The sequence below is a fragment of the Hyla sarda genome, chromosome 7, assembly GCF_029499605.1.
Source record: "Hyla sarda isolate aHylSar1 chromosome 7, aHylSar1.hap1, whole genome shotgun sequence".
Taxonomy (NCBI): domain Eukaryota; kingdom Metazoa; phylum Chordata; class Amphibia; order Anura; family Hylidae; genus Hyla; species Hyla sarda.
In genome coordinates, this window is record NC_079195.1 from 87,768,749 (window position 1) to 87,790,623 (window position 21,875).

At 43.3% G+C, this 21,875-nt stretch overlaps 1 protein-coding gene and 1 long non-coding RNA gene across 3 annotated transcripts in view; one reads left to right on the forward strand and one right to left on the reverse strand.

Moving 5' to 3' along the window:
* LOC130282083 (uncharacterized) overlaps nucleotides 1–13,007 on the reverse strand; it is a 33,127-nt gene extending 20,120 nt beyond the window's left edge. The window contains exons 1-2 of the long non-coding RNA XR_008846238.1: nucleotides 12,874–13,007; nucleotides 11,361–11,493 (exon numbers count right to left, since the gene is read on the reverse strand). This is a non-coding gene — a long non-coding RNA (uncharacterized LOC130282083). The remainder of the gene's footprint in view (nucleotides 1–11,360; nucleotides 11,494–12,873) is intronic.
* IPMK (inositol polyphosphate multikinase) overlaps nucleotides 4,056–21,875 on the forward strand; it is a 71,311-nt gene continuing 53,491 nt past the window's right edge. Inside the window, exon 1 of one of the 2 annotated variants that reach the window (XM_056529959.1) lies at nucleotides 4,056–4,512. In XM_056529959.1, the coding sequence (XP_056385934.1) occupies nucleotides 4,359–4,512 (154 nt within the window). In that variant the 5' untranslated portion in view covers nucleotides 4,056–4,358. Of the gene's footprint in view, nucleotides 4,513–13,106; nucleotides 13,163–21,875 lie in introns of those variants that run through there. The other variant, XM_056529960.1, reaches the window with a different exon arrangement.

Below are 21,875 nucleotides of genomic sequence, written 5' to 3' on the forward strand. Positions count from 1 at the left end.
CCCCACAGGTGTCTGACGGATCTTTGGAACAGTGGTCCGTGAAAATGAAAAATTTTGCACAGCCCACTGTTCCAAAGATCTGTCAGACACCAGTGGGGGGTAAATGCTCACTGTACCCCTCATTACATTCTGTGAGGGGTCTAGTTTCCAAAATGGTATGCCATGTGGGGGTTATTTTGCTGTTCTGGCACCATAGGGGCTTCCTAAATGCGACATGCCCCCCGAGCAAAATTTGCTCTCAAAAAGCCAAATATGACGCCTTCCCTTCTGAGCATTGTAGTTCGCCCGTAGTGCACTTCAGGTCCACTTATGGGGTACCTCCATACTCAGAAGAGATGGGGTTACAAATTTTGGGGGGTTATTTCTGCTATTAACCCTTGCAAAAATGTGAAATTTGGGGGGAAACCCACATTTTAGTGAAATTTTTTTTTTTTTTACATATGCAAAAGTTGTGAAACATCTGTGGCGTATTAAGGCTCACTTTATCCCTTCTTACGTTCCTCAAGGGGTCTAGTTTCCAAAATGGTATGTCATGTGTTTTTTTTTTTTTTTTTGCTGTTCTGGCACCATAGGGGCTTCCTAAATGCAACATGCCCCCCGAGCAAAATTTGCTCTCAAAAAGCCAAATATGACTCCTTCTCTTCTGAGCATTGTAGTTCGTCCGCAGTGCACTTCAAGTCCACTTATGGGGTACCTCCATACTCAGAAGAGATGGGGTTACAAATTTTGGGGGGTCTTTTCTGCTATTAACCATTAATGGTGACATGCCCCCCAAAATCTATTTCAGAAAATGTACTCTCTAAAATCCCCTTGTCGCTCCTTCGCTTCTGAGCCCTCTACTGCGCCCGCCGAACACTTTACATAGACATATGAGGTATGTGCTTACTCGAGAGAAATTGGGCTACAAATATAAGTATACATTTTCTCCTTTTATCCCTTGTAAAAATTAAAAAATTGGGTCTACAAGAACATGCGAGTGTAAAAAATGAAGATTTTGAATTTTCTCCTTCACTTTGCTGCTTTTCCTGTGAAACACCTAAAGGGTTAAAACATTTTCTGAATGTCATTTTGAATACTTTGGGGGGTGCAGTTTTTATAATGGGGTCATTTATGGGGTATTTCTAATATGAAGACCCTTCAAATCCACTTCAAACCTGAACTGGTCCCTGAAAAATAGCGAATTTGAAAATTTTGTGAAAAATTGGAAAATTGCTGCTGAACTTTGAAGTCCTCTGGTGTCTTCCAAAAGTAAAAATTCGTCAATTTTATGATGCAAGCATAAAGTAGACATATTGTATATGTGAATCCCAAAAAAAATTATTTGGAATATCCATTTTCCTTACAAGCAGAGAGCTTCAAAGTTAGAAAAATGCAATTTTTTTTATTTTTTCATCAAATTTGGGGATTTTTCACCAAGAAAGGATGCAAGTTACCACAAAAATTTACCACTATGTTAAAGTAGAATATGTCGCGAAAAAACAATCTCAGAATCAGAATGATAACTAAAAGCATTCCAGAGTTATTAATGTTTAAAGTGACAGTGGTCAGATTTGCAAAAAAGGGCTTCGTCCTAGAGGTGAAAATGGGCTCCGTCCTTAAGGGGTTAAAGGGGTACTCCGGTGAAAACCTTTTTTCTTTTAAATCAACTGGTGGCAGAAAGTTAAACATATTTGTAAATTGCTTCTATTAAAAAATCTTAATCCTTCCTGTACTTATTAGCTGCTGAATACTACAGAGGAAATTCTTTTCTTTTTGGAATGCTCTCTGATGACATCACGAACACATTGGTCTATATGGTCCTGAATGATGTTATTATAATAATAATAATAACGCTTTATTTATTGTTGTCCTTAGTGGGATTTGAACCCAAGTCCCCAGCACTGCCGCACCTGAATTTCAGAGTATAATTTCTAAGTGGAATTACGTTCAGGAAATTGCGCAGTCTGAACCCAAATTATCTGTCATTCTCCAAATGAATGGCATCCACTTTCCACCACATTTATATCTCGGCATTCCGTTCCTGGCGGGATTCACTAAATGCAGTATGACGCTAGCGTGATTTTGAGGTGAATCCAGCCTTAGCTTTTCTTTCCCCCACAAACAATGTATACTGGCGTACATCAGACCAACCGTAGCCACCTATGGACCCCAGTGGTGGGCAGAGAAAACCTGGTGTGAATAAGGCCCTATTTCTAAGGCTGGGTTCACACCACATTTTTGCAATTCATTTCCCGTATCCTTTTCAATGTGAAAACCGTACGGAACTATATTGAAAACTGTATGCACTGACTCTCCATTGAAAACTGTATGCCAAAAGATGCATCCGGTTGTGTCTGTTTTGCATCCTGTACAGTTTTGTCCGTTTTTTTTCCCGTAGCCAAAACCGTAGCCTACCACGGTTTTTGGTCTGGGTGAAAAACCGTATTGAAACATATCCGTTTTTTTTTTTCACATGGGAGTCAATGGGAACCGTATGTGTGTATGGTTCCATCTGGTTTTCACCACACGGTTTTTGACTTTGCAGTTTTTTTCTTGAAATTTCAATCAAACAAGTGAAACTTTATTCATAATGGAGTGAAAAGCGTATACTTTTTTTTCTTAAAAAACGGATGCAACCGGACATCATTTTTCAAACCGTATACGGATTAAAATTTGTTCACACGTTTTGATACAGTTAGGCCCCTTTCACACTACAGGTATCATCCTGCTTTTGTTACTGCCGTTATTTTACAATAACGGATGAAAAAAAAAAACAGATGCAATAACTGGTAATAATGGATGATAACTGATGATCATCATCCATTATTTTTAATGTTTTTTTTCTTAAAAACCTGATGTTCTTCATCCGTTATCATCCTTTATCATCCGTTATTACCAGTTACATCCGTTTTTTTTTAATCAGGTTTTTAACCCTTTTTTTGTAAAGCTGTACTGAGCATGCTCAGTACAAAAAAACGGATGGTAAAAAACCTGACAATAACGGATATTTTTTTTTAAACATCCGGTTCCCATAGACTTTCAATTTCAATGTCCGGTTTTTCACCATTTTTATTGCCCAACCAAAAATTAGTGCATGCACCGTCTTTTGTGCCGGAAAAAATAACTGACATAAGTAAAAACGGACATGCTTCAGGCAAAAGGATGGTCAAAAAATCCCATTGACATGAAAGGGATTTTTTTTGATGGCCGTTTTCAGGACTTTTTGCTGGGAGTAATAATGGAGGTTTTTTACAGGATGACACCTGTAGTGTGAAAGGGGCCTAAGGCTGCATTCACACCACATTTTTGTAATACAGTTCCCGTATACGTTTTCAATGTGAAAACCGTATGGAACCTTATTGGAGACCGTATGCACTGACTCTCCATTGAAAACCGTATGCCAAAAGATGCATCAGGTTGTGTCTGTTTTTCATCGTGTACGGTTTTGTCAGTTTTTTTTTCCCGTACTCAAAACTGTAACCTACAATGGGTTTTGATCCGGGTGAAAAACCGTATTAAACCATATACGTTTTTTTTTAAACATGAGAGTCAATGGGAACCGTACAGAACCGTATGTGCGTATGGTTCCATCCAGTTTTCACCATACGGTTTTTGACTTTGCAGTGTTTTTTTCTTGGAATTTCAATCAAACAAGTGAAACTTTATTCATATTGGAGTGAAAACTTAAAAACATATACAGTTTTTTCTTAAAAAACGAAAGCAGCCAGACATCATTTTTCAAACCTTATACAGTTTTTAACGGTATACAGGTGGAAATTTGTACACCCGTTTTGATACAGTTTAGTCCGGTTTTGAGGAATCAGCTTTTCATCAAAAACCTGATACAGGAACTGTATTGCAAAAACGTGGTGTGAACCCAGCCTAAGACGCCTGCCCTGCACATGTTGCTCATGATTATCCCTCCTGCTATCAGTTCTCCACACAGTCATCCTGACCTTTGCACTCTGTGTATCAGTAACCCGCTGATAACACTCAGCCATGCCCTCACTGACTCATGAGATCAGGAAACGGAAGGGTTAACCTCCAGGCACACACAGCACTGAGCCCACAGCCGAGATTCGCATGAGGGACACGCCTCCGATGACGTGTCACTGCGGCCACGCCCTCCCACCTCGCCGAGTAAAATCCAGTACTGGCGAACGCGACGTAGGAGCGTCCGTGACGTCAGCAGAGGAGAAGTGGGCGGTTCCGAAGCTGCCAGAAAAGTAACGTGGTGACGCAGGAGGCTAAGAGCCCAGCGGCGGCGCTTGTCGCACCTACAACCGCTGTACCTGAGCCGGCGGCTCGGCATGCTGGATCCGAGCGACATGGAGATCGGCCGGTGAACGTTCATCTCATCCCATCCCCCTGTCTACAGGATGGCCACCCAGCAGCACAGTGTCAGTGAGCCCCTGGCACCGGGCAGCCCGGACCTCCATCATCACGAGCTGCTACGGAAAGACAAGTTACTCAATGGCTGCGTCCCCCTCTCGCATCAGGTGGCAGGACATATGTATGGCAAGGATAAAGTTGGTGTGTACTGTGTGCAGCCTCCTCCCTGTCTTCCCCCCATTCATACTTTGTGTTGCTGTGGGCATAGGGGCAATTTTTCTCGTTGATTTACCTGCAGGTGGCGATAGTGAGCATAGCTAGTAATTGTATTTCTAGTCTGTTTTTCCCATATATATTTTTTGCATAATTGCATTCTGGCCTAGAATCTTTTATGGGTATTTTAATGTGATCACTATTACTATAGCACTGAGATCTGCCTGCGACCACCACGTATGTGTCACCCGGATGGGACTTTATAGACAGTTCATTTGAATTGATCTGTGTTTTCCAACCAGGGTGCCTCCAGCTGTTGCAAAACTACAACTTCCAGCAAGCCCGGACAGCCGTTGGCTGTCCGGGCATGCTGGGAGTTGTAGTTTTGCATCAACTGGAAGCACGTTGGCTGGGAAACACTGAGGAGACCCCTTTTTATTGTGCTGCAACCGAAACAATTTAGGCAGAATTTTCATGATGTCATCAGATAAACTTGGGGGGGCACCAAAGACTGTCCAGGCATGCTGGGAGTTTTAGTTTTGCCACAGCTGGAGGCACCCTGGTTGGGAAACATTGACTTAATTAAAGGGGTACTCCGGTGGAAAACATTATTATTGTTATTATTAATTTTTTTTAAATAGACTTGTAAATTTATTCTATTAAAAAAAAAATCTTAGTCCTTCCAGTACTTATTAGCTGCTGAATACTACAGAGGAAATTCTTTTCTTTTTGGAACACAGAGCTCTCTGCTGACATCATGACCACAGTGCTCTCTGCTGACATCTCTGGCCATATTAAGAACTGTCCAGAGTAGGAGAAAATCATCCCCATAGCAAACATGCTGCTATGGACAGAGATGTCAGCAGAGAGCACTGTGCTCGTGATGTCAGCAGAGAGCACTGTGTTCCAAAAATAAAAGAATTTCCTCAGTTGTATTCAGCAGCTAATAAGTACTGGAAGGATTAAGATTTTTTAATAGAAGTAATTAAAAAATCTGTTTAACTTTCTGGCACCAGTTGATAAAAAAAAAAAAAAAAATAAAAAAAAAAAAAAAAAAAAAAAAAATAATAGTAATAATAATGTTTTCCACAGGAGTACCCCTTTAAGTCAGCGTTTCGCAGAGGTGACACTGTTTATTGCCGTGCATCGGGAACAGTTTAAAGGAGTTCTGTAGTGAAAGAGAACTTATGCCCTGGGGGGGGTTCGGGTCCGACTACATTGATTCGTCATGTCGGCCGTGGCTTCCTGCGGGGTCAGAACAGCTGCTTCTGGTAGACTGCCGGGCTCGTTCAGGAGATGATTTGGGGGGGGGTTTGAACCTCCCCCCTGCGATCGGTAACTTATCCCCTATCATTTGGATAGGGCTGAAGTTGTTTTTCACTGCACTACTCCTTTAAAGGGGAACTCCAGTGGGAAAAAAATATGTGAAAAACAAATGTTTTCAAATCAGCTGGTGGCTGAAAGTTAAACAGATTAGTAAATTGCTTCTATTAAAAAAAAAAAAATCTTAATTCTTCCAGTACTTATTAGCTGCTGTATAAAACAGAGAAATTTTGTGAATTTTTCTTTTTCTGTCTGACAACAGTGCCCTCTGCTGACACCCCTGTCCGTGTCAGGAACTTTCCAGATTAGAATCATATTCCTATAGAAAACCTTTCCTGCTTTGGATAGTTCCTGACACAGACAAAGGTGTCAGCAGAGAGCACTGTGTTCAGACTGGAAAGAACTTCACAAATTTCTTTGTAGTGTCAGCTGCTCTATACTACAGTGACCCCCCGACTTATGATGGCCCCGACATATGATCATTTCAACATATGATGGCCTCTCAGAGCCCTTCGTATGTTGAAGGCAGCCTCGACATATGATGCTGCTGTGTGTCGGGGCCATCGTACAAACATCTGACAGCGCTGACGACTTCAGCAACTGACAGATAGTTGTTTAATGTCCCCGTGTGCCCCGTTCTGCCTCCTGTTACTCACATGCTGTCCTGCTAACTCACGCAGGCTTCCACTGTGAGCTCAGTTTAAGACCCCCCCCCCCCCCAGTGCAGCCATGGCCAATAGCCTGCAGCATCTTGCTGCAGGCATCCAATGAGCTGCTGGCTGCCCTCCCCTTCCTTTCCTATAGAGCTGTAGTCGGCAGGATCGTGATGGAGGACATTCTGTCCCCCCTGAAGGTATTTAAAGAACTGTACAGTACTGTATGCGATGTCGCACATCACATACAATACATATAGACACTATACACCCCATACATCAATGTTTCCCTATCAGTGTTCCTCCAGCTGTTGCAAAACTATAACTCCCAGCATGCCCAGACAGTCAATGGCTGTACATGCATGCTGGGAGTTGTAGTTGTGCAACAGCTGGAGGCACCCTGGTTTGTTAAACACTCCCCATACACTGCACATACAATGGTCATCCCAGAACCAAATTAGCAGTTTCCCATAGAGATATGTATTCAACATACAATGGTTCTGAGGCCCCAGAACCAATTACCATTTTTACATAGCCCTATGTACTCGACATATGATGGTTCTCCTGGAACCAATTAATATCATATGTTGAGGGACCACTGTACAGATATAAGTACTGGAAGGGTAAAGGATTTAATAGAAGTCATTTACAAATCTGTTTAAAGGGATAGGGGATAAGTTTGAGATCGCGGGGGGTTCGACCACTGGGGCCCCCTGCGATCTCTCTGTAGGGGGCCCCGGCTCTCCGCCGAGATAGCGGGTGTCGACCCCCGCACGAGGCGGCGACCGACACGCCCCCTCAATACATCTCTATGGCAGAGCCGGAGATTGCCGAAGGCAGCGCTTCGGCTCTGCCATAGATTTGTATTGAGGGGGCGTGTCGGCCGCCGCCTCGTGCGGAGGTCGACACGCCCCCTTCCCGCGGGCTGTCGGGGCTCCGTACAGGAGATCGCAGGGGGCCCCAGCGGTCGGACCCCCCGCGATCTGCAACTTATCCCCTATCCTTAGGATAGGGGATAAGTTGCTCACCACTGAATCACCACTGGACTACTCCTTTAACTTTCTTGAACCAGTTGATTTGAAAACATTTTTGTTCGCCTTTAAATAGTTGTCAGAATTCTGATGTTGACATTAGATAGGCATGATGACCCTAAAGGCTGTCTGAGCATGCTGGGAGTTGTAGTTTTTCAAGAGCTGGAGGCTTACTGGTTGGTAAACACTGCTCTAAATGATTATCCCAGAGAAGACCCCGTTTATTGCGCAGTTAGAAGAACGATTAAAGGAGTTGTCAGAATTCTGATGATCTAATCAGATAACATGGGGGGCGCTGTGTTTGCATGTGTAACCTAGTGGAGGGGGGTTGTGCAACAAGTTCTGGCAGTGAGTTACAATTGTGCGCTGTTACAATATAAGTTACTGTTAACTGATGGAAACAGCTACATGGCTCTCAGAATATATGGGGAGATTGCTATAGTGTAGAATCAGGAGCTGCCGGGCGGGGGCTTCCTTATTGCTGCTGGTGGGATTGTCTATACAGGGGCTGTGGTTCCTCATCTGCGCATAGCCGACGTGATGTGACATCTCTAATCCTAAATGATTGCAGTGCGGTGATAAGCGCGAAGGATTGATTTACACCTTACACCGGTTTAGCCTAAAGGATAACGCTGTCCATGGTATTGGAGTCATTTGAGGTTCCTTGTGTAATGTATCAAGCCCCGGGCGCCTCTTCTGATCCTTACAACGTTGTCGTGTTGGGCAGAAAGATGACTGACTTATGTCTAAAACTTTTCTGCCACTTCTATTGTGGCGTTTTTCTAGCTGTTCTGTATTCCTCAATTTACATGCGCTGTCATGGGGAACACAGTGTGCGCTACTATGCGGTTACGGATAAATAGGTTAGAGGTATGCTCCTATTATAGTATATGGGCCCAGATACCTGCGGTTTAGGCCATTAATGAGTAATTTACCTGCTGGGACTTCATCCAGGCTGGGTCAGAATCCTGGGTTCCTTAAAAGGAAATCTGTCACCAGTGTCACCTTCACTAACCTGTTGGTACCGACAGGTAGTGCAGGTGACACTGATGACAACAGTACGTACCTTGTCCCGTCCCATTCCGTGCAGTTGTTCTTCGGTAATCTTCTTTGGTATCTCCAGGTCCAGGCTCGGCTTGGAGCACGGGCGGAACTTAGTGACGTCACCACTGCTGTTCTCTAGCAGTGGCACCCAGCAGAGAATAGCAGCAGTGACGTCACTAATATATAGAGATATAGAGAGATATATATATATATATATATATATATATATATATATATATATATATATATATATATTATATATCTCTCATAGATTTCCTTTAATCCTAGTGAGACCCTAAACCTTGTATCAAAGAATGGCACGATCATCAATTCCCTAACATTATTGCTAGGTTGTATTCTTGCATTCTGTGTCGACAGTTAGGCTGGGTGCACGTTGCCATTCGCATTCGACCCGCTTTAGGGTCCGATTGGCTGAAAGGAAAAAAAAAAGTCTGATGTAAATGGCTACTATCGGGTCAGGATGGACCCCATTCACTTGCATTGGGTCTGTTGGTGATCTGGTTATTTTACAGGAATTTAGCAGTTAAAAAAATAGTGCTTGCACTATTTATTTATTTTTTCTCTGCTAAACTCTCGTCCTTCTTGCTCGATTGCCGACAGAACTCCAAATAGCAAAGTTCGATGGCAGTGTGAACGAGGCCGTACTGTATTGCATCTACTATACAAGCCGTGGGACCAAAAATGACATTGTCAAGACTACGGTAATTTCTGCATGCATGGCACTAGTCCAGTGAAGATACCTAGATCACTCTCTTTATGGTTGGAAGCAATTTATGTAATGGTGTGGGAGTTCCTACCTACTTCTGTTTGAAAGGAGAGAAGTGCCTGTTAGGGAGTTGCTGGCCATGCAGTTTTTCTAGTTCTAGGTAAAGCTCCACTTTATATGTGCCTAAAGGCCAAGACTGTCACCTCATGGTTTCCTAAATTATAGAATCCATTAGGTCAGTCCTGGACAACCAAATGGACCATTTAGTAGCCAACAGACCCAATCTACTGGACCCATTCAGTCTCATTGTGGTATCTGTTATTTTAATGAGAATGATGTTGTATGCTATTTTTTTCCATGAAATCTGACCGAACGACCAACAGGACCTTACTCTGTATTGACTGTAGTATTCCAATCTGCAGAAGTTATCCCATATACAAAGGATAGGGTTTTTTTTTTTTTTTAAATAGAGAAATGGATCCAGTGCAGACCTTGTGCAATAGAAAACATCTTTATTCAGGTAACCAGTATGAGTAAGGCTAGTTTATCTGGCTGAAATGCGTCACTTTTATCCTGTTCTTGTTGATACCGCAATAAAGAAGTTTTCTATTGCACGAGGTCTGCGCTGGATCCATTTCTCTACTTTAAGTTTTCCTCGGTGCTGGGTTGCACCTGTCCGGGCCCGGACACCGAGCGCAATCAGGGGTGAGCTGATGAACTCTCTTTCTCTACAAAGGATAGGATGTAACAAACCTCTCGGTGGGGGTCTGACTGCTGGGCCCATCCACAATCCAGAGAACAGAATTTTACCCAGAATAAATGGTTCACAGTGTGCGTACATGATCAGAGCTCCACTAATAGGGCCATGGAACTTTGCTAATTAGCGAATTAGGAAATGTTGGATGGCTCCATAGAAAATGAATTGGGCTTGCTGGGGACCTCCACCAGTCAGCTTGATATACCCTAGCCTGTGGATAGAAGATAACTTGCTTGGATAGGATACCCGTTTGAGGCCAGGTTAACTAGATGTTTTTTGAAGCTGAAAAGCACATTACTTTTAATGGGTATACACTAGGGATCGACTGATTATCGGTATGGCCGATAATCACGATTTTGGGCATTATCGGTATCGGCAATTATCTTGCCGATAATGCCCCGCACCGCCCCCACCGCACCGCGACCACCACCCCCTCGACCCGCCGCACCCCCGACCCACCGCACCGCGTCGCACCCCCCACCGTGATACTAGGCGGTATACCGGTATGGATTTTTTCCCATACCGCTATACCGGTCGGCCCCTCCCCCACCCTCCGAGTCAATAAAAAAATTAAACTTACCCGTAATGGGGGTGGTCCAGGCCATCCTTCCTTCATGTAGTGTCCGGGGGCGTTCCGGGTGGAGGGTGGTCCGGTCCGGGCTGTCCTTCTTCTCCCACGGTCTTCTTCTCCACTCCAGGCAGGCTCCGGCCTAGTACGCTGCAAAGACGCCGCTACGCCGTGACGTCAGGTGCGTCTCTGCGCACGGGCGTCACTGCGCAGCGACGTCTATGCAGCGTACTAGGCCGGAGCCTGCCCGGAGTGGAGAAGATGACCGCCGGAGAAGGACAGCCCGGACCGGACCACCCTCCATCCGGAACACCCCAAGACACTAAATGAACGATGGATGGATGGCCCGGAGCACCCTGGCAGGTAGGGGAGAGAAGCGGGTGGTGGCCCCGCAAAAGCCACTGCAGATCATTGATTTAAAGCGCCCGCTTTAAATCAATGATCTGCAGCGGTGTCGCAGGGGGTTAAATAGCCGATAACTTATACCGGAATATCGGTATAAGTTATCGGCTATCGGCCCTAACCTGCACCGATTATCGGTATCGGCCCTAAAAAAACGATATCGGTCGATCCCTAGTATACACACCACGATTCACACTGCATATTATATCAGCATGTATTTCAGATACACTAGAATGAATAACACGGTATGTCACTTAGTGCTGGGCGGTATACTGGTTCATACCTAATACTGGTGTGTTTTTTTTCTTTACGATATTAATATTTCACATACCGCTATACCGTTTCCATAATGACCAACTCCAACACCTGATGGCATAGAGAAACGTCCGACCGCACAGAGTCTCTGGGAAGTGTAGTCCGAGCCGTACTGAACTGACAGTGAGGAGCATATTTCGGGCATATTTCTTAAAAAAGAAAGAAATGCAGGACGTAGATTAGTCCTATAGAATGGGGAAAATCTGCATTCAAAATTGTCATGAAAAAATCTCTGTTTAAAAGCTACAAATCTAGAACAAATACCCAGCACTCACCAATGATGCTAAATCACATAGATTTATTGATCCATAGCAGAGGTAGTCACATAAAGGACGCATTTCGGCATATTGCCTTCCTCAGCTTGCTGCCTCAGGCAGCAAGCTGAGGAAGCCAATATGCAGAAACACATCCTTTGTGACAACCCCTACTATGGATCAATAAATCTACGTGATCTGGCATTTTTGTTGAGTGCAGGCTATTTGTTCTATAAGCTGGTTTACCCCCACCTTGTGCACCACTACCATACACGGAAGTGCCGACCTCTCAATTACTAAAAGCTACAAATATGTCACTGCAATCCGAGGCTACCTTTGGAATTTCTGTCCCATATTTCAAGTCCTTTTTTATTTTTTTCCACTATTGGGGAAAAATGTGAACATACTCTTTTATGTACCTCTTGGGCGCCGCCGTTCTGGTGGTAGGTGTTTCCATTGTGGGCGGCATGATATCACCCAGTCACTTGCTGCCACACCTTTTTAGTGTAATGTTATATCTCGAGTTAAATTCTACCCTGTGAATCATTACAGGAGTAGCGCTGCTGACAGATCTCGTGCTGAAGCTTTGGTTGGCGTCTTTCTCTAGAACTTCGTCCTAGTTGAGCTTCCTTGTAAAGTAGTTGGGTGATATAGCTAAGAGGTGTGTTTATAAGTTTCGATATGTGTCCTGTTTCGTGTGTGCAAGGCTGAATTGAGAAAGAGCTGACATACTTGATGTTGCATTAACTTCCTTTCAAGTGCACAACAGACCTCTCCCTCGTGATACCAAGTTTGAGATCTGCATGTCAATGGGGCTGGGGGAGGGTTGGGTTGGTTTGTCAATGGGGGGGGGGGAGGGTTGGGTTGGTTTGTCAATGGGGGGGGGGAGGGTTGGGTCGGTTTGTCAATGTGGGGGCGGGGAAAGGTTGGGTTTGTTTGTCAATTGGGGGGGGGGGGGGGTCCCAACTGACCCATTGACATGCAGGTTTCAAACTTGGTATCACGAGGGAGAGGTCTGTTGTCCCACGGTTGACTAGGAGCTATTATCCCGGTGTACAACATATTGAGTACCCACTTGATTTGTAAGTGTGGACGATGAATTAACCTTGTATAGTCCTGTTAATGAAGACCAATAACTAGTTAATCTTGATTGACCAACATGCACATAGGGGGAGATTTATCAAAACCTGTGCAAAGGGAAAAGTTGACCCGTTGCCCATAACAACCAATCAGATCGCTACTTTCATTTTGCAGGTACATAAAAAATGTATGTACCTGTACAATTATTTAGTTTGATTTCAGAGTAAATTCTTCTTTTTCTAGTCAGTATGTATCTACAGATGATTGTCACACTGCAGCAGTTTCTATAATTATATTTGTGCTTCCTCTTCTGTTATCAACGGCGTGCGGATAGCGTTGTTGGTTACTATAGCGATAAGGCACATGACCACTTTTGACCATGTGACTTGTATCACATGACACTGTCTGCTTTAGGAAGTACATCTCACTTAGGCGCAGCAGTTTTATACCACGCCAGCACCGCCATGATACACATACAGAGCCGGTAAGAATCCTCCCTTCTTATACACAAGTTGGTGATATTCAATTATTATACACATTATATATTGATTATCATTTTATAAAGAGTTAAGGTTTCAGGCATTTATTTTAACTGCACTAGTTCATTGTACACATACTGGCCCTGATTTACTAAGAGTGGAGTGTAGGTTTCTTTGTGAGTTTTAGTTCCCTACAAATTTTTTTCCCCCACAGTATTTACTAAGGTTTCCCTACATTTTCCCATTTTCCACTTCCCTTTTCACTTTTGCTTTTTTTAATTTTAAAATGTAAAAAAATTTTTTCCCCTCCTTTACACATGTCCTGATCTGTCGGGTTTTTCTCAGCTGAAAACCTTAGTAAAATATGTTAGGTTTTTGTGAAAATGCTGAACACACCCCTTTTCTGTGACCATGCCCCCTTTTCCCGATGGTCACACCCATTTTTCGGGTTTTCTTAGTAAAATGGAGAGTTAGGCTGGGTTCACACCACGTTTTTCAAATAACGTTACCGTATACGGTTTTCCGTTAAAAAACGTATGGCAAAAACCGTATGCAACCTTATACAACCGTATGACTCCAAATTAAAACGTATACGGTTTTTCCCCGTACGGTTCTATCCGTTTGCATCAGTTTTTGCGCGCGGTTTTGCTATTTTGTTGGAATCAGTTTTCCAGCAATTTAATAAAGTTACTATTGTTCTATTGAAATTCCAATCTGCGCATGTGTCAACTCCAAAAACGGATTAGAAAAACCGTATACAACCGTATTCTGAAATTCTGTGTACGGTTCTCATAGACAGCAATGTTAAAAGAACCGCATACGGTTCGCATACGGTTTTCCAACCGGAGGCAAAAACGTGGTCGACAGCGTTTTTGCCTACGGTTGAAAAATCGGCAAAACCGTATCCGAGGCAAAACGGATGCAACCGTACACAACATTTGGGAAAACGGTTTACAATGCATTCTCTATGCATATGGTTTCGGATACGGTCGGATAGGTTTTTTTGCGGAAAACCGTATACGGTTACCATATTTGAAAAACGTGGTGTGAACCCAGCCTAAGTAAGATTTTTTCAATTTTGGCGCAGAAAGAATCTGAGGCACAATCCGACAAATCATGTCGGGTTTGCATTAGTAAATGAGGGCCATTATGCACCACATATGAATATACATGCATGCAATTTGTAATGTTAAATAGATTGTTTTATACATTTTTTTTTTTCATGTACTTTATTGGATGATATCTTAATTGATGGATTAGCACTGCATTTATTGTTTTATCACATGACTGGGTATATACACCCCTTCCTGCACTGTGTATCACTAGCTTGAAAAAGGCTCCTTGTGAGCTGAAACTTTGCTGTTTTGCCCTGAGTGAATAAACCACCTTTTTGATTTTTGCAACTTTGGAGTGCTGTGCCATCTTTTGGTTTACTATATATATATCACTGGCCACTTCATTTTGTATGCCTTGCTTGTACCAGGTTGGACCCCCCCCCCCCCCCCCCTTTGCCTTCATTCTTAATGTCATACTGTCTACAAGGTGCTGGTAACATTCCTTTAGAGATTTTGGCCCATATGGACATGATGACATCACACAGTTACTGCAGATTTGTCGGCTGCACATTAATGAGGAGAATCTCACATTCCAAACAGGATATCGGTGGTAAGGAATCGGTCTTTTTTCTGATGACACAAAGATATGTAACAGGGTTGATGTTCCTGGTGGGATACGCTAGTGCTGGGTGGTATACCGGTTCATACCGAAATTTTCCCCTTACCGGTTGGGCCCCTCCTCCCCCTCTGGAATTAATGAATTATCAGCCGCAGCGTGCTGTCCCCACATCGGGTAACTAATAATGTGTCACCCATGGGCGCTGTTCTGCTTCTCTCCCCCCAGTTTATCAGCCCAGCACTGCGCTGTCCCCCACATTGGGGGGCTAATCATATGTGGCCCGCGAGCGCTTCTCTCCATCAGCTGAGCGCACTGTCATGTAAGAAGCCGGTCAGCTCCTTACATGACAGTGCGCTCAGCCTATCACTGGCCGAGGGACATGGCTGCGACCGGTCATAGGCTGATGGCTCTGTGACGTTCCCATCCCCAGGAAGCAGCAAAAGCAGCGGAGGGACCGTGAGGCCGGTTACGGAGCAACGGGGAAATGTAGGAAGAAGCTGAGTTAAAGTTTGTTTTTTAATATTTGCAGCCTGGGCACAGAAATACAGAGTACAGTACAGTGCAGCGGCTGATAATTTATTTGACTGGGGGGGTGGAGAAGCAGTGCTCGCGAGTGACAGATTAGTTCCCTTGATGTAGGGGACAGTGCAGCGCCGGGCTGATAAATTTGGGGGGGGGGTTGCAGCGCCCATCACATGATGATGGGGATGGTAAATACCATTAAATACTGTGGAACCGCCATAATTTTCAAAAATACCGTGATACACATTTTTGGTCATACCGCCCAGCTCTAGGATACGCCAAATGGAAAAGGATTTAGGCAAACTAGAAGAATGGTCAGAACTCTGGCAACTGAAATTTAGTGTGGACAAGTGCAAGATAATGCACCTGGGGCGTAAAAACCCTCAGGCAGAATATAGAATATTTGACACAGTCCTGACCTCAGTATCTGAGGAAAGGAATTTAGGAGTAATTATTTCAGAAGACTTAAAGGTAGGAAGACAATGTAATAGAGCAGCAGGAAATGCTAGCAGAATGCTTGGATGTATAGGGAGAGGTATAAGCAGTAGAAAGAGAGAAGTGCTCATGCCGCCGTACAGGTCACTGGTGAGATCTCACTTGGAGTATGGTGTGCAGTACTGGAGGCCGTATCTCCAGAAGGATATAGATACTCTAGAGAGAGTTCAGAGAAGATACTAAACTAGTACATGGATTGCAGGATAAAACTTACCAGGAAAGTTTAAAGGACTTTAACATGTACAGCTTGGAAGAAAGAAAATATGATAGAGACTTTTAAATACATTAAGGGAACCAACACGGTAAAGGAGGAGGAGGAGAGCATATTTAAAAGAAGGAAAAACTACCACAAGAGGACATAGTTTTAAATTAGAGGGGAAAGGTTTCTGCAGTAATATCAGGAAGTATTACTTTACTGAGAGAGTAATGGATGCATGGAATAGCCTTCCTGCAGAAGTGGTCGCTGCAAATACAGTGAAGGAGTTTAAACATGCATGGGATAGATATAAGGCTATCCTTCATATAAGATAGGGCCAGGGACTATTGATAGGATTCAGATTATTGGGCAGACTAGATGGGCCAAATGGTTCTTATCTGCCGACACATTCTATGTTTCTATGCATTATCCTGCTGGAAGTAGCCATCACAAGCCGGGTCCACTGTGTTTATAAAGGGATAGACATGGGCAGCAACAATACAGCCAGGATGTCTAATTTTAACAATGCTCAATCATTACTAGGGTCCAAAAGTGTCCTGCGAAAATGATAGGATAGATCCATGCTTTCAAGTTGTTTATGCCAAATTCTTGCCCTGACATTAAAATGTTGCAGCTGAAATGAAGACTCCGACCAGGCAATGTGCTTCCAGTGTTCCACTGTCCAATTTTGGGGAGACTGTGTGTAGCGTCAGCTTCCTGTTCTTAGGAGTAGGAACCAGTCTGCCCATTCTCCTGACATCAAGGCATTGCCGTCTACAAAACTGCTGCAAAGTAATAATTTTATTTATTTATTTTTGGACAATTCTCTGTAAACTCTAAAGATAATAAATAATATTTGTTAAAATAGTGCCAACAGATTCTGCAGCACTTTACAATTTTGAGGGAACAAATAATGACAAGAATCAGACATTACAATATAACACTCTAGATATTGATAGATTCCCAGTAGATTAGCAGTTTCTAAAATACTCAGACCAGTCTGACACCAATAACCATGCCACGTTCCGAGTCACTTCTCTATAAGCCACTAAGAAGAGTTAGGCTAGGTTCACACTGTGGAATTTTTTCCAGAGATTGAGCCGGCGGCTTTAGGACCGTGCAGACTACATTGCAGTCCCCATAGATGGCAATGCATTTCTGAGCAGACCTCCCAAAAGATCCACCCAGAAATGCATTGCAGTCCATGGGGGCAGCAATGGAGTCTGCTCGGTCCTAGCGCCGCCGGCTCAATCTCCGGCAGAAATTCTGCAGTGTGAACCCAGCCTTAGGGTCGATTCACACGGCAGTACCCCCTTTTTAATTTCGCAAGCGGAAATTCTGACCACTGAAAAGACCCTTATTCCTTAGCAGCCACAGCCTGTAGACACAGCCCCATTAGTTCACAAGCAGTTGTAAGGGACTTCAGTTTGAGGGATCATAGTTATTTTAAATGTTGGCTAAAAAAGCACAAAGAATAGCCTCCCCCCTTTGTTAATGATTTCTTGTTCTCTTCACTATGTTCTCCAGAAGAAGCAGAATAATGAGAGCAACTTGTTCTGTTCCGTCTGTCATGTGAGTGCGGACAATGCATTCCTCGTAGTGGAGAAGAAATAACTATTCGGGCATTTGCTTACACAGCGATCACTGGAAAGTCAATGTCATGTAGGCGGGGGTGTAGAATTGTTTGTACTATATGCTGAAGGGTTACTCTTAGCTAGTACTTTTTCACTAACAGCATCTGTATGTCTTGTCAACACATTCATGCTCTATACGTGGCATAGAAACCTATGTATACAATCACTTTCCAATAGTGTTCCAGGGGAAAACAAATGTTTTCAAATCACCTGGTGCCAGAAAGTTAAACAGATTTGTAAATTACTTCTATTTAAAGATCTTGTGTGCTGTGTGCTCCAGAGGAAGTTGTGTAGTTCTTTCCAGTGCTCTCTGCTGCCACCTCTGTACCTTTTAGGAACTGTCCAGAGCAGTATAGGTTTGCTAATATGGATTTGCTTGTACTCTGAACAGTTCCTGACGTGGACACAGGTAGCAGCAGGGAACACTGTGGTCAGACTGGAAAGAACTACATAACTTCCTTTGTAGTATACCGCAGCTGATAAGTACTGGAAGGATAAATATTAAGAGTAGTCCAGTGGTGAACAACTTATCCCCTATCCTAAGGATAGGGGATAAGTTTGAGATCGCGGGGGGGGGGGGGGGGGGGGGGGTCCGACCGCTGGGGCCCCCTGCGACCTCCTGTACGTAGCCCCAACAGCCCTCGGGAAGGGGGCGTGTCGACCTCCGCACGTATCGGCGGCCGACACGCCCCCTCAATACAACTCTATGGCAGAGCCGAAGCGCTGCCTTCGGCAATCTCCAGCTCTGCCATAGAGATGTATTGAGGGGGCGTGTCGGCCGCCACTTCGTGCGGAGGTAGACACGCTATCTGGCCGGAGAGCCGGGGCCCCCCTACAGAGAGATCGCAAGGGGCCCCAGCGGTCGGACCCCCTGCGATCTCAAACTTATCCCCTATCCTTAGGATAGGGGATAAGTTGTTCACCACTGGACTACCCCTTTAATAGAAGTAATTTATGAACTTTCTGGCAAAAGTTGATATGAAAACATTTGTTTTCCTACAGAGTACTCCTTTAATTGGTTGCCACCGTTGTAGGGCTGCTCGAAACTGCGCATTACTGGCCGACCCCCCCCCCCCCCCCCCCCTCCCCAGCTGATTCCTGTTGCTGGGGGCCGGCTGTTAAGCCTTTAAACCGCCCCTATCAAAGTTGACAGCGGCATATAAAGAGACATTTAAACTATTCCCGGTGGTCCTGTGCTGGCGGCTGCGCTGTGAATGATAAAGCCTGGTAGGGCTTTATCAATCGAGCGCAGAGCACACACATCAATGTGGTTCTATGAAACCACATTGATCTGTATGAGGAATCTAATGATTCCGCCTAAAAGTCAAAAGTAAAAAAAATTAAAACCCATTAACCCCTTCCTAATTAAAAGTTTGAAAGTATATGGAATTTCCCCAAATTCCATATAAAAATATGTAACCATAATAAAAATAAACAAAGATATGTGGTATCGCCGCGTGCGTAAATGTTCGAACTATAAAAATATATAAACAGCTCGGTCAGTGGCGTATGCGCAAAAAAATCCCAAAGTCCAAAATAGCATATTTTTGGTCACTTTTTATAGAATGAAAAAAATGAATAAAAAAAAAAAACTATCAAAGTCCGATGAATACAAAAATGGTACGGCGCAAAAAATGAGCCCCCATACCACCCCGTACGCAGAAAAAGAAAAAGTTATAGGGGTCAGAATATGACAATTTTAAACGTATACATTTTCCTGCATGTAGTGTTTATTTTTTTATTTTTTTAATTTTTTTTCCCCAGAAGTAAAACAAAATCAAACCTATATAAATAGGGTATCATTGAAATCGTTTGGACTTACAAAATAGAGGTCATTTTTACTGGAAAATGTACTACGTAGAAATGGAAGCCATCAAAAGTTACAAAATGGTGTTTTTTATAAAAAAAAAAATATTTCGCACAATGTTTTTTTGGGTTTCGCTGTAGATTTTTGGGTAAAAGGATTGTCATTGCAAAGTAGAATTGGTGGCTAGAGATGAGCGAATTTACAGTAAATTCGATTCGTCACAAACTTCTCGGCTCGGCAGTTGATGACTTTTCCTGCATAAATTAGTTCAGCTTTCAGGTGCTTCGGTGGGCTGGAAAAGGTGGATACAGCAGGGGTGTGGAAATTAAAAAAAAAAACTACTTGTCCAAGGGACTAAAGCAGAACACAATCTACTTGTCCCTCAAGAAAATCCACTTGTCCTGGTAGATAAAATAATTTCCACCAAAATAGTACGATCCCCCCCCCCCTGCCCCCCCCCCACTAGACCACCAGGGATGGATACAAGATCCTTTAGACACTGCTGTCAACTTAGACAGCGGTGATCTAATGGTTTAATAGCGGCCCCGGTGATCGCAGTATGCCAGGCTATTAGCGGAGGGAGAGCTGTAGATCCTTTTATGCCCGAGACAAGCCCAGAAAAGTCTAGATATAACTTTATCACCATAAAAAATTTCTCATATGAAGTGACCAAAAATGAAAAATTCTGGACTATTTTTTACATTTACACCGTTCCCCGTACGGTTTAATGAACATTATATTTTAATAGTCTGGACATTTCCACATGCAGCGATACCACTTATGTTTATTTTTATAAAGAAAATTGGAAACTTTTATTAGAAAAGGGGCTTATTCACATATATACGCACTTTTTAAAATATTTTAATCACAATTTTTCAGTCTTCATAGGGACTTATGTGTTACTGGGGGGGGGGGGGGGGGGGGGTTCTGCTTCTCCAGTTTATGTGCTGCATTTTGTGTCAGAAAATGCTGGAAGTTGCATTTAGTTACTAGATAACTACAACTCCCAGCATGCCCTGATACAGCCTATGGTTGTGTGGGTGTTGCAGCATGTTGTACTGTATAGTAGTACAGTTAAGGTTATTGTAGGACATGATGGGAGTTGTAGTTTTGGTTTGTGTCAGCTGCAGAGCCATTGGATGTGTTGAGGAATACTGGGAATTGCAGTTAGTAACTACAACACCCAGCATGCCCTGATGCAGCCTATGGCTTTGCAGCTGACCCGAACCAAAACTACAACTCCCAGCATGTTACACTTTATAGTTCTACAGTTTAGGTTATGGTGCAACATTCTGGGAGTTGTAGTTCTGGTTCGGGCGTGTTTGCGTGCATCCGTGGGGCTCTTGGTTGGCGGGTGAGTATGAAGGGGCGGGATTCTGGGGGTGCAATTTAGTGCGGGGGGCCAGAAGCCACTAAAAATAAAATTAGATGGCACAACTGACGGCGGCGGCAGTGCCCCCCCCCCCCCCACATCATACATTACATACATACACCCATCACACATACACCCGCCGCTGCCCCCCCCACATCATATACATACACACATCACACTTACAGACATCACACACACATCATACATATGCACACATCATACATACACCCACCGCTGCCCCCCCACATCATACACACAAACTTAGACAGACATCATACACACATTATACATTACATACACATCACACACAGACAGACATCATACACACAGTATACATTACATACACATCACACAGACATCATACACACATTATACATTACACACACATCACACACAGACAGACATCATACACACATTATCCATTACATACACATCACACATAGACATCATACACACATTATACATTACATATACATCACACACAGACATTATACACACATTATACATTACATACACATCACACATAGACATCATACACACATTATACATTACATACACATCACACACAGACATTATACACACATCATACATTACATACACATCACACATAGACATCATACACACATTATACATTACACACACATAGACAGACATTATACACACATTATACACACATTATACATTACACACACATAGACATCATACACACATTATACATTACATACACATCACACATAGACATCATACACACATTATACATTACACACACATAGACAGACATTATACACACATTATACACACATTATACATTACACACACATAGACATCATACACACATTACACATTACATACACATCACACAGACAGACATCATACACACATTATACATTACATACACACATCACACATAGACATCATACACACATTATACATTACACACATCACACATAGACATCATACACACATTATACATTACATACACACATCACACATAGACATCATACACACATTATATATT